The sequence below is a fragment of the Simochromis diagramma genome, unplaced genomic scaffold (genome assembly GCF_900408965.1).
Source record: "Simochromis diagramma unplaced genomic scaffold, fSimDia1.1 OVJJ01000317.1, whole genome shotgun sequence".
Lineage (NCBI taxonomy): Eukaryota > Metazoa > Chordata > Actinopteri > Cichliformes > Cichlidae > Simochromis > Simochromis diagramma.
The window spans coordinates 3,946,977-3,960,409 of NW_024386994.1; the positions used below are offsets into that span (position 1 = coordinate 3,946,977).

Consider the following 13,433-nt stretch of genomic DNA (forward strand, 5'->3'; position numbering starts at 1 on the left):
AGAAGAGAGTTCTCTCCCCCGGCCAATTTAATGTATCCTTTCTTTTAATTTTAACTTATTACTAATATAGCACAATTAGACTAGTGTATTAATTGTCAAACCAAACTGTAACACAATCTGACTACTTATTTGCCTCCCCTGTAAAATGTGATGATGTGGTTTTTAACCGCCACATTTTTTAATTGAAATCTCAGTAAACCAACAGCAAATCCCATTCTTGTATTGTACCGTGTTTTTTCGTAACCGCATAAACTGGGTGTTTTCATTGCAAACAGAATTTACCAGCCACGAGGGGCGCTATATATATATATAGGGGCGCTATTTCTCCCATTTCTTCTTCTTTTAGTCTTTCAGGTTGCCGGAAGTGACCTGTCAAAAACGGAAAAGCTCGCCGGATCCGTAAGCTATTTATCCAAAAACACCAGAGGATTATTATTTGCATGAATACATCAAAAGGCTTAATTTAAAGACAGGAATCTGCATATATCAGGTGAGTTGCATTACAAAATACACCTGTGTCATGTTAGCTGTTTAACAGCGCCTTTCTCTCGGACTTTAGCCTGTTGCTAATGTTTCAAACCGTTTTGGCTAGTCAGAGTATAAGGCTTTGGAAAGCTGTTCTAAATAATTTGTTACGACGTGGTACATAGATAGCATTTAAAAGTGGTTTGGTGTAAAGAGTCAACATTAAAATAGAATTAGCATAATTGTGTGTCGGGACATTTGTCCCCATTGAGTCATTGAGTACTTTGTCATTATTGTTTTGGCTCAAGCCTTTGACTTCCTTTGGATGCATTTACTTTTTGCAAGTGCGTATCTGACTTGTTGCTTCTTAGTTTAAATAAACCTGTAAAGTAGCTTATTTAGTATTCGACCCTCTGAGCAACAGTTCGACCGGAAGTAATCGTTAGCCTGTGTGTGTCACCTGTGACCCACCTCAATCTTTAACTTGTTCATTGTTAGCATGTACTAGTCTTGCAAATACCATGGGTTGATATTATGTGAAATGAATGGGAATAATGGCTAAAAGTAATAAAACCGACCTTTTTGTGTGTTTTCATACGTCTCACTTGAATGTCATGTACATTTAGCTGCAGTAAATCAGATTAATGAAAAGTTGATCTCATAGCTGTTTGAATGGGTCCTTAAAGTAACCAACATCCAAGTCTCAGCTGGTTAAATATTACCCTCCATCTCTCAGTTCAAATCAGCTGTGACGTTTTGTGATCCCTCCCTGTAATCGCACTCTTGTGTTATCCTCCCCTCTCTCTGAAAAAGAGGAGAGCATGGGGAAGTAGAGAAAAAGTTGAGTCTTCTTTCGGCTGCAGTGAAACCGTATTAACCTTTAATTATGGCTTTGAACAGACGTCACTCTTACACTCCCAGGGTGAGTAACACGAGTACTTAACAGCAAATAATGCTGAAATTAATACAACAGTGATAATTTTTGATGAACCAATTTGAAAAGTAACAGTGAGTTATTGCACTATAATGCTAAGAAGTAAGGATTTGTGAGACTCACCATAATGTCGATGTGCGATCCATCCACATCTATTGGCTTCATCAGAGTTGATACGTATTTTTAGTAATTTATAAAAAAGTATAGACAGACCTGTCGATGAGAATAACATTATTGTCTTAATATTTACCACACAAGTAGATTTTTAAAAGGTCTGTTTGTCTAAAACCAATGAATCGGTAGGTGAATTATTTTCATTCGCCGTCTTGTTTTAGTGAGTATAATCCTCTGTCCCAGAAATATTAAACCTCTTCTGATTTATCCTGCCCTGTGGTTCAAACTAAGATAGCATGGATTCACATGCTTCTACATCTCTATAAAAGGATTAGACTCTTACCACAGTCCCAGTTTGTCTTCAATGTGTGCCTTTGTCTGAGCAAGGCAGAGATACTTGCTTGTTTATTGTAGCCCGCACCATATGACTGGCTGCAAGTATGCTTCTGTGCTGTGCAGCCTCAGGGCTGTTTTGTCATTGAATATTTTCGATTCCTAAGACTTGATGTTAAAGGCTAAAGCAAGGAGAATGATGGTACTTTGGAATTCTTAAATATAAACAATAAATTCTCTAGTGTTTCATAACTTTGGCTTCCTTATTTATTGTCTCTTTCCTTCCCCCCCATTGTACTCCTTATTTATTATTGTTTATCCACCCTTTCACCTCTTTCTCTTTACCTGTATCTTCAGCTGACCAGCCCACTGATCAGCAGAATGAGCAGCACAGGAACAGTGGAGAGTAGTAAACCTCCAAAGGTGGGTCCTTTTTCTATGCAGACATAACAAAGGAAGGAATAACATGGCTTATAACTCAAAGAATTTTTATCCACTTTTTGTCTCCCAGATTGGCTCTATAGTCGAGGTGACAGGAAAGGGTCAGCGCGGCACTGTTGCCTACATTGGCGCTACCCTCTTTGCTTCTGGGAAATGGGTGGGTGTCATACTGGATGAGCCGAAAGGCAAGAACGATGGCACCGTGCAGGGCAAACGCTACTTCACCTGTGAGGAAAATCACGGCATATTCGTCAGGCAGTCCCAGGTTAGTGGGCACAAGAGGAACTGATGATGGTGTTATGGCATCAGCACTGAACTGTAAAGATCCAAACAGGCAGATGACATAATAAATGTACAAATGTGGCAGACTGACATCTTTTATTCTCAACTTTTCTTCGGTTTTCTGTCCGTATTTGTTCATTATTCAAAATCAAGCTTTGTAGTTTGTTTGTGTTTTTTCGAATGTTGTCCTGATTACACACTTTTGTTCCATTGTACAGATCCAGGTGGTAGAAGATGGCTCCAGTGCCACCTCACCAGATACCCCTGAGTCTGGAACAGCAAAGACACTTAAGCAAAAAGGTGAGCAAGGACAACAACTGATACTCACGTTTCTAAAATATAATGCAAAGTATTGATAACAAGAGTGTGCAATAAATTATTATTTTTTTTCTAGACATCCCTGAAACTCCCAAAACAAGCAAACAGGTAGGCAAACACATTTTTGATCTCACTTTTTTAAATTTGTCAATTAAGTAAAAATGCGACAAGTCGGTTACTTGGTTTTTAATATCGGTGCATGTACTTTGGATTAAACAAACATCCAAATAACCCCTAAATTTAAAATTTTAATTGTGAGAGTTGTTATTAAAATGTGATCAGTTTGACCCCACTAGTTGTGACATTCGTTGCAGACCAGCCGTTTGTTGTTGTTTTTAGTTTGTTTGTTTTTTTCCTCCTTTATGATGCCATGTTGTTTGTTTCGGCTCTCAGCTGCTGGGCTGAATTCTCATGTTTTGTTTTTCTGGATACCTCTTTCAGCAACCAGCGAGCATTAAAAAGGTAGAGCTATATTTAAATTCAGCACGTTTGCTTGGTCTGCGTTATACTCGTGCTAATGCAGCAGTTCATCTTTTTGCACTTAAGCTCTTTATCTGTTGACATTTGCATGGGTCATAAAGACATAACTTGTGATAGGTGCCATTTTCAGTGCATTCTCTTTTGGTTTCCCCACTTTACTTTCATTAAGCTTTTTTATTCTGGTGAAGGCATTTCGTGTACATGCGTAGACGACAACACGGTGACAGTTTCAGGTTCTCCTGATGCTGTTCATGTCAGTTCTCTTTGTGTCATAATTCAATGAATTCTTTTTTTTTCAGTTTTACATTGTTGCATGATCTCAGTTTTTTTTCTTGTCCCTGTGATCTCTCAAGATTAACTTTGCTCTTGATGATTTTAAATGGTGCATGCAGCTACACTATGTGGACAAAAGTCCTGGGCCACCTACACATTACACCGACAGCAGCTGCTCAACCATGGAAACTGTGGAAACCCAGTTTGATGTTGATGCCAGAGAAAGTTTGGAACCTTGCAGTTTTAGAGTCGGTAGATAGTTTGTGGCTTTTATGCACTGTGTGTCTCAGCACTTGGCTCGCCTGCTCCTTAACTTTGGTGGTGTGCCAAGCTATGACCGAGTTGCTGAAGTTAATTTCAGAACATTTACAGTTTTTGCAGATTTTCGAGGGAAGAAATTTCACAGACTGACTTGTTGCAGTGGTGGCACCCTGTTACAGTATACGCCAAAATTCAGCAAGTGCTTTAGAACGACCCATTCCTTCATAAATGCTTGTAAAGGCAGGCTGCATGGCTGGGGACTTGAGTTAATACACCTGAATTCAAAGATTCATGGCCCAGTGCTTTTGACCATATGCTGTATTAAAGTAACAATCTGTGAATACAAAACTAACAGCAAATGCTTCTTACGTGCTTCTAATCTCTTATCTTGCCTTACCACTGGATGTATGTATATCTGTGTGTGTGTGTGTGTGTGTGTGTGTGTGCGTGTGTGCGTGCACGCATCTCCTCCAGTCCTCTGCCCGCCGCTCGGCAAAGGTGAGCTCGCCTATAGCAGAGTGGAGAGGACAAATGGAATGCAAATACATGAGTTAATTCTGAAAAGTTTGATTATTTTAATGTTTGAACAGTAGACTCTGGGACCATAAGAAGCAGATTTCTCCTTATGAAATACTTGACATTGAAAGAATTGTATGAGTAATAGTTACTTGAGGTGTGTGATCTTTCGTTGACTCAGGAGGGGCAGACTAAAAACAGGATGTTAATATCACTAACCTGGTTGTGTATGATAACATTAAGGGGTAGTACTAAAAGCTTTCGTTATTCATCTTCAGTCTAACCTGCATTTAGTTTAAGTAACCGCTCTGACACAGTTTCTATGATCACACTGTGGCAGTGGAAAACGCCACGTCTCACATCAGCTACCTCCCTCCCCTCCCTCCTGGTCCGTCCCTCCAGCCGCTCCAGCCTGTCGCTCAGGGTACGCTCCGTCGTGTCATAGAGCTTCAGCTGACACCTCACAGGGAGCGGGGTGAAGCACATTACTGACATTATGGCACAGGTGTATACTTGCAGGGTGGTGTCTCATGTAAGGGACTCTGGGAGGTGATTATATTTGGTAATCATTGTATCACATTCATTTCACAGATGAATCTTCCAACGTCCACTGGGTTTATTGAAGGTTCTTGTTCACTGTGGTCCAAACTCCTGTTTTGATAGTTGGATTGTTTGCCGATGCTTTACAGCACACCTCTTCTTCTTTTTTTGCCTGTTTTATTTTTAAACTTCTCCCGCTCGTCACAGTCCGTTCATAATCTGCTTTCGTCAACAGGCGTCTCGTGAGAGTCTCGGATCCTCTCTGTCTGGTGATGTCAGTGAGGCGGGCCTGTCTTCCCAGCAGGGTGCTCTGGGCGCCCCTGTCATACCTCAGCCCAGCGGGTCACCTGCAGCAGCAGCAGCAGCTGCTTCTGTTCCAGCTACTCCGAGCAAGGTAGGCCATTAACCTAAAGAAGAGGCTCTTCTTAGAGAGAGGAAAGAACTTTACTGAGGTTCATGTTCAATCCTCTCAGTTCTGTCAGCTCATCTCATCTCCATTTTTAATTTTTTAAATTTTATTTCTTATTTATGATTAAATTGATTTTTGTTATATTTCATCCGTCTTATTATAACCAGGTGGAACCTGCCATATCCAAGCAGGTAGAGTTTCTTAATGGCTACATGCATGCTGATGATGCCTGGCATGTGTTTACTAACAACATCAGGGGGGAAAACTTATCCTCAGCAGACCTTCTCGATACTTATCCATGGTTTTCATATGTCCTGACAGGGAATTTTCTGGTGATGACGCATGGTTTACTTTGGGGCACTTAAAGAAATATCCTTACATCACTGTCTCTACGGGAAATGGTTGAACTGTAGGAATCTCTCTCTCCCTCCCTTTCCCTTCAATAAAATAAAATAAAAAATTCTTTGCAAAGGAATTTGGAGTAACATCGTATATGTTATACATCATGCGTCTGGGATTTTAGTGGTGGGACTTGATTAATGTTTTGCTTTTTTCGGTCCCCTTTTCAAAAGTAGAGTCTAGGGAAGTAGATGAGGTTCAGTTAATGGATTAATTTTGTTGGTCCCGTCTTGCCTCTAATCACGTCATAGGAGGAGGAATCACTGCGAGCTCAAGTCAAGGACCTGGAGGAGAAACTGGAGACTTTGAAGATGAAGCGAACAGAAGACAAAGCCAAGCTTAAGGAACTGGAGAAACACAAGATCCAGTTGGAGCAGCTTCAGGAGTGGAAGAACAAGATGCAGGAGCAGCAGGCCGAGCTGCAGAAACAACTCAAAGAGGCCAAGAAGGTAGACTGGAATGGATGAACTTAAATAGTCATCGGTGCTACAGTGTGATGTCTTTTTTTCTCAAGGTTTTGGGAATGAAGGAACAACCTCTTAAGTCATCAGGCTTGCCAGTTTAATGCTTTATTTATACCTTCTTACTTCACAGGAAGCCAGGGAGGCACAGGAGGCCAAGGAGCGCTACATGGAGGAGATGTCTGACACGGCAGATGCCATAGAGATGGCCACGCTGGACAAAGAGATGGCAGAAGAGAGAGCAGAATCGCTCCAGGTTGAGGTGGATAGCCTGAAAGAGAAAGTGGAGGAGCTATCAATGGACCTGGAGATCCTTAGGCATGAGATTTCAGAGAAAGGTGCGTTTGGGGGAAAAAAAAAAGCAGCATGTTTATAATAACCACTGCTATTAAAGTCATCCACAAGGTCTTCTTATGTATTCTGTATCCATCTCATTTCTGCTCACTTCTCATCAAGTGCTGTCCACCTTTCTGTGCACTGTTTCCTCCTGCAGGCTCAGATGGAGCTGCCTCCAGTTACCAGGTCAAGCAGCTGGAGGAGCAGAACAGCAGACTCAAGGAGGCGCTGGTCAGGTCAGTAGCAAATACCTTTTTAAATGAAGGTATTTGCCTGCTCTTTGTTACACTGCGTACAGATAAATTAAAAAAAAAGAAATCACATTAACCTGCCTTAACTCGTAAAAAAGCAGTAAGAGAAGACAAGTCCTAAAAAACAAATAAAACTCTTCTTTCTGGTTCCTCCTCAGGATGAGAGATCTGTCTGCTTCGGAGAAACAGGAACACGTGAAGCTTCAGAAGCAGACGGAGAAGAAGAACGTGGAGCTGGAGACTCTGAGGACTCAGAAAGAAAAACTGCAGGAAGAGGTCAAGCAGGCAGAGGCTACAATCGATGAACTGAAGGAACAGGTAAAAGATGTATACATAAATACAGAAAGGCAATGGTTTATTTAGGTTCACAGTAGCTCATAATACATGGTAAAAAATATTTATTGAGACTAGTCATTGACAGCAAAGATGCATGTCCTTAATCTGAAAAATTGTGAGAGAAATTGTGAGACTTATTTGTGGAAACTAAAGGGGTGTGTGTGTGTGTGTGTGTGTGTGTGTGTGTGTGTGTGTGTGTGTGTGTGTGTGTGTGTGTGTGTGTGTGTGTGTGTGTGTGTGTGTGTGTGTGTGTGTGTGTGTGTGTGTGTGTGTGTGTGTGTGTGTGTGTGTGTGTGTGTGTGTGTACCAGGTGGATGCTGCTCTGGGCTCAGAGGAGATGGTGGAGACCCTGACGGAGAGGAACCTCGACCTTGAGGAGAAAGTCAGAGAGCTGAGAGAAACCGTGACTGATCTGGTCAGTGCTGATGTATTTATAATAGATCTAATAGAATACAACTGACACTCCTTAAATCTCCAACATGACACATCCAGGACAAAGGTGTGAGGAAAAGGTTTGAATGAGATATTTATAGCAGACCTACCACTTTTTTTTTTTTTCTTTTTCTTTTTGCATTAACAGGAAGCCATCAATGAGATGAATGATGAGCTCCAGGAGAATGCCAGAGAAACAGAGATGGAGCTGAGGGAACAGCTCGATCTGAGTGGAGCAAAGGTCAGAGAGGCAGACAAAAGGGTGGAAGCTGCCCAGGAGACTGTAGCTGATTACCAGCAGACCATCAACAAATACAGAGAACTCACTGGCTCACTTCAGGTAGGTGGATGGAGGGGTAATTCTGCAGGCCTGCAGTTCTATTGTCCTGATGCTGTAAAAGGTTTGTTTTGTGCATTAGGAGGCCAACAGGGAGCTGATCAGTCAGCAGAATGCAAATGCAGAACAAGTTCAGCAACCACCTGCTGAGCTGTTTGACTTTAAGATCAAGTTTGCAGAGACCAAGGCTTACGCCAAGGTAAGAGTGCTCCATGGTGACATACAACCTCGGTGCCAGTGCTGTTGGTTTTCTTTATTTAAACAACTAACCTCACTCCTTGTCTCCAGGCCATTGAGATGGAGCTGAGGAAAATGGAAGTAGCTCAGTCGAACAGACAGGTGTCCCTCCTCACCTCCTTCATGCCTGACTCCTTCCTTCGCCATGGTGGGGACCATGACTGCATTCTGGTTCTCCTGCTTATTCCCAGGCTCATCTGCAAGGTATGAGGCAGACACATGACAGGTTTGAATTCTTGTGCTCGATTTTAGAATTACCTGGTTGTAGTGCGTTTTTCAAAGAGCTTTCCCAAATCCTTACTCGGCTGTGTCTGTATGTGGTCGATATCTCCTCGTCCGAAGGCTGAACTCATCAGTAAACAGGCACAGGAGAAGTTTGACTTGAACGGGAACCCGGTGCAGGGAACAGGGCTGAGAGGTCCTCCGGGAGAACAGCGCAGTTTCGCTTCAGGACTGGTCTACTCCCTCAGCCTGCTGCAGGCCACCCTGCATAAATATGAACAGTAAATATCGCAGCTTTACCAATAAAGATGCAGGAATAAAATAGGTGAACATACCTTCATCACTGGGTCGATGTGTTTTACTCTTTTCCTTTTTCCCTGCACTCGTTTAGGGCTCTGAACACCTGCAGCGTGGACGTTTTTAAGCGCATGGGAACCCTTTACTCTGAAATGAGTTTCCATGAACGCTCTCTGGATTATTTCATAGACCTGCTTCATAAAGATCAGCTGGATGAGACGGTTCAGGTGGAACCTCTCACTAAGGCCATCAAGTACTATCAGGTAACGCAGGGATGTGTTTTACATTAAAACGTCACAACTGGAAATTTCAGTTGTCGTATAAATTGTGTAACTGTAGATGTCAGTGAGTTTATAACATGTTCATTATATCAAGTATCTGTTATATTGTCTTCCAGCAACTGTATAGTGTCCATCTGGCAGATCACACTGAAGACTGCACAGTGCAGCTGGCTGATCACATTAAGGTACATCACGCATGTTTAGCAAAGTTAAAAAGATTTATACGGTTTCACTTGTAATGCAGGGCTATAAAACCAGAAATAACACTATTATAAAAAAGTGTTTTTTAATATGTCCAAAATGTATAAATCTGTAAGGAAAAAGAAGTGTCGGGTTTTCCTTTAAAATGACACATGCCGCCTTTTCACCTCCAGTTTACTCAGAGTGCCTTGGACTGTATGGTAGTGGAGGTAGCTCGTCTGCGCGCCTTCCTGTCATCAGGACAGGAGAGCTCTGGTTTAGCAGTTCTTCTGAAGGACCTGGACACCTCGTGTTCTGATATCAGACAGTTTTGTAAGAAGATCCGCCGTCGCATGCCTGGAACAGATGTAGCTGGAGTCCCCGCTGCTCTCAGTTTTGGACCAGAGGTACGGAAACATGTCATACAAACCAACGCACCATTGCTGATTGGGATCTGTACAATTACAGCTGTACGCCTGACATGTCTCTCCTCATATGGCAGGTTTCAGAGACGCTGACTGAGTGCAGGCGTCAGTTGACCCGTGTGGTTGCGGTACTTCAAGAGGTAGCTGCAGCTGGAGCTCAGATGGTTCCTTCGCTGGGAGAACAGGAAGGTCTCAATGCTCTTAAACTGGAGGATATTGCCTGCAAGGTTGTGGAGCAGGTACTTTCACATTTAACAGCTGCTCAGTCCTCTTTGAAAGGCAAAACCTCCTTTTTTTTTCTTTTTTTTTTTTTTTTTAGGGAAATGTAAGGACTTATAGTTCTAGTTAATTGGCACGCTTAGCACATCAGAGGTTTGATCGTGTGTTCTGAGCATTTTGCACAACATCAGTAGGTTGTGTATTAAGCACTGTTGATTTAATCTCTTGCTATTATCACCATCTGCTTTCTGTTCTCTAAGGTATATGGCTCCCATGGTGTAAATGGCCCAGAGTTACTGCGGCAGTCTTGCAGCTCTGTCATCACCACCATGAACAAGATGGCTACAGCCATGCAGGAAGGAGAGTATGATGCTGAAAAACCACAGGGAAAGGTATTTGTATGGTTGAACAGTTTCACAGTACTCATTTCACATGAAGTCCCCAGTTTGGGACTTTTCAGACTAATTCTCACTTCACCAATTAGACTCTTCCAGTGGAAATGAGAGCAGCCACAGTCAGGGCAGAAATGACTGACGCCGAAGGTCTGGGAGTCAAACTAGAAGACAGAGAAACCGTCATCAAGGAGCTCAAGAAGTCTCTCAAGATTAAGGTAACATGCTGAAGAAAAGTTGTGCAAAAGGACCTGCCACTTCGAAGTGAAAGGGACTGGAAAGATGAAAACTGAACCGACAGGTATAACAAGCATGGCACTGTATCTCCTTTTTATCTCAGGGTGAGGAGCTGAGTGAGGCCCATGTCCGCCTCAGCCTCTTGGAGAAGAAGCTGGACACCTCCACCAAAGATGCTGATGAACGTGTGGAGAAGATTCAGACCAAACTGGATGAGAACCTTGCCCTGCTGAAGAAGAAAGAAAAGTAGGATTAATAAACAATGAAATTTTCCTCTCCATATGGCGGTGTTTTCCTCCTCATTTGACCCTCCCCGTTACTCTTCTCCAGGGAGTTTGAGGAGACGATGGATGCTCTGCAGGCTGATATTGACCAGCTGGAGGCTGAGAAGGCAGAGCTGAAACAACGACTCAGTAACCAGTCAAAGATGACCATAGAAGGCTTGAGAGGTCCTCCTGCCTCAGGAATTGCCTCCATCGTTCAGGGATCAGCAGGAGGTGAAGTTCGCACTTCTTATTTATGCTCATTTCTTCTCAGCAGCTGAATTGATGGTGTTTTATATTTGATGGTGGTTTATATTAATGTCACATGTAATTGTTCTATCCAGAGAAAAGCAATTGCAATTAACTGGATTTTATAAGAAGTCTTGCAAAAATTGAGTATGTTCTATTACAGTGAAACTTTTCCTATTAGTCAGATTTTAACTAAATGAAAGTGAGGCAAATCGGCACCATCTAAGGAGAACCACAAGGTGTCATTGTTTCCACAATCAATTTATTTTTCCCCATCAGGTCTGCCTCCCTCTATGGGAGGGTCAATGCAGGTGGTGGACTCTCCTCTCCTCAGGCAGCAGATTGAGGCCCAGAGGCTGGCTATTAAACACCTTAAGAATGAAAACAACAGACTCAAGGTATGCTAGATTCAAGCGTGTGTATGTGTGTGAATTTACAGAATCTACAGTATAAACAAAATGTTTTTAAATTACATTTTTTGTTTTTTTTTTTTAAAAAAAAAACCCAATTTCTTTGTCTAATATTAACTTGTTCGATAATCTGAAACATTTTTAACAAATATGCAACAAAATAGGGCAGATACTTTTTATGACACTGTGTGTGTGTGTGTGTATTTATATCAAAACAAAACTATAATAATAAACTACATAAACTTACAGGCAGAGAAAATGAGAGCCCAGCTAGCCTCCCTGCCGCCGCTCCGCCCTCCTAAACTCCCACAAGTGTCTAAAGAAAGCTCCATGCCTCCAGAGGGACTAAACACAGGGATATACAGAAGGACTGACCAGCTGCTGGCAACCCTGCTCAAGCTGAGTGCCGAGGTTAAAGTGGTGGACATCACTGGAAAGACGGCAGGTATGTGGACACAGAGGTTTTAAGTATTTTCATATTCTGAAGAAGGTTTTTGTGAGTTTGCTAAATGCATTGAGCAATTATTTTATAACTCCTTCATTTCTTACAGTTAGTGCAAGCGCTCAGCTCCTGGAGCAGACAGCTCGTCTGCAGAACCTCAGTGATGCTCTGGATAAACTCAAGGTGCCGCTTCAAAAAATAGTTTCTATTACACAATCCTTATGCTGTCGTGTTATCTGACAGCAGTGCAAAAACAAGCAGTCTGACCAAGTCTCCTGTTTCAGGGTGAGGTAGCCGAACATGTGGTCTCATATCAGCCTGGAGCAAAGGCTTCTTCTGACTTTGCCACATTCCCAGTCACCTCTTTTACTAAGGTATTACTATAGTAGTATAACAGAATATAAATGATTCATGTTATACAGCAGTGGAAAATATATATCATATGTGTATATTTTTTGTTTCCTAGGCCAAGGAAGAGAAGCAGGGAGACACTGTATTCATTGGCCGTGTTGCGATTCCATGCACCCGTGGACAGGAACAAGTCCACCGTCTCGTCCTATCAAAGCCGCAGTTGCAGCAAGTGCACCGTCTCCTCATGGTTTAGAGCAGTAGGATTACACAGCAGAGTACCTTCTTATTCCAGCTAACACTTCAGCATTCCTCCTATTTGTCTTTTTCACTTTTCTCAGGAAACTGTTTCCACTTATAGCACTAATATTATCGACCCAGAGAAGTGTCTTTATAAAAAGTGATTGTTTTTCTGAATTTCAAGACTCCCGAATGTCACTAAGGTGTCATGATTTCATTATTGAAGAAGTTTCTGTGCAAATGGGAAGGACTACAACACAATTTTTACTGCATTTGCAATGACTGATAGTTTGTTCCTTTGTATGTTTTGTATTTGTGCAAGTCAGACAATAAAAGATAGCAGCCCAATTCTGAGCAAGAAATACTCAAATGTATGTTTACGTTTATACTTGTAAGCTGATATTACAGTGTAAACTTTCACTAATATGATAAAGTGCCAGCTGACAGTTTGTCTGCTTATTTTGGTTTCAACTAGAGATGGCACGATACCACTTTTTTATGTCCGATACCGATTCCGATATCATAAATTTGGATATCTGCCGATACCGATATGAATCCGATATAGTGTTTTTTAATCAACAAAACTTTTTTTTTTTTTTTAAATATCTTGCTGCATTTTGTATAAGTTCATACTCAAGTTTAAAACAACAACTACACTAAAGCTATTCTGTTATACCTGTATGCAAAAAAAAAAATTATTTCATAGTTCAGCAATACTGATCAATCTAATAAACTTAAACCTACACCATCCTCCCTATTCTGGTATTTTAAAGAGTACTTAGCGTAAATATTAAGCAACCTAACTAATAGGGTTCCAACTCCCAGCAACAACAAAAATAAATAAAAAATAGGGAACCACCCTCCACCTCATGATGCTTAATCGACGTAATCAACCTTAATTTGATGCAGTGTGAAAAAAAAAAATGCACAGAAATCAATTATTTTTCAAGAAATATTAAATAGATTCAACATCTTTCTTCAACAAAATTGCAGACTGCACAGATGGTACCTTCCCAAAGGAAAAAGTACTATAGCTTACTAGGGTATATATATTAGACTTAATAGTCACTATA

At 41.5% G+C, this 13,433-nt stretch overlaps 2 protein-coding genes across 8 annotated transcripts in view; one reads left to right on the top strand and one right to left on the bottom strand.

Annotated features, from left to right (window-relative positions):
• LOC120739024 (tenascin-X-like) overlaps positions 1–13,433 on the bottom strand; it is an 877,833-nt gene that overhangs the window by 817,165 nt on the left and 47,235 nt on the right. The window lies entirely within an intron of this gene.
• On the top strand, positions 342–12,809 carry LOC120739027 (dynactin subunit 1-like). 7 transcript variants are annotated; one of them, XM_040040654.1, is made up of 32 exons: positions 342–490; positions 2,204–2,269; positions 2,358–2,552; positions 2,788–2,869; positions 2,964–2,995; positions 3,329–3,349; positions 4,376–4,399; positions 4,758–4,841; positions 5,193–5,351; positions 5,534–5,557; positions 6,017–6,214; positions 6,360–6,564; positions 6,720–6,798; positions 6,972–7,131; positions 7,460–7,564; positions 7,730–7,921; positions 8,001–8,117; positions 8,207–8,359; positions 8,498–8,658; positions 8,769–8,937; positions 9,072–9,140; positions 9,330–9,542; positions 9,638–9,799; positions 10,040–10,171; positions 10,264–10,389; positions 10,512–10,654; positions 10,739–10,905; positions 11,200–11,318; positions 11,580–11,775; positions 11,882–11,955; positions 12,057–12,146; positions 12,239–12,809. In XM_040040654.1, the coding sequence occupies exons 2-32, from the start codon at positions 2,228–2,230 to the stop codon at positions 12,374–12,376; spliced, it is 3,831 nt and encodes a 1,276-aa protein (XP_039896588.1). In that variant the 5' UTR covers positions 342–490; positions 2,204–2,227; the 3' UTR covers positions 12,377–12,809. The 7 variants fall into 7 exon arrangements, with proteins under 7 accessions (XP_039896588.1, XP_039896585.1, XP_039896587.1 ...); XM_040040651.1 differs by lacking the exon at positions 342–490 and adding an exon at positions 806–1,387; XM_040040653.1 differs by lacking the exons at positions 342–490; positions 5,534–5,557 and adding an exon at positions 806–1,387.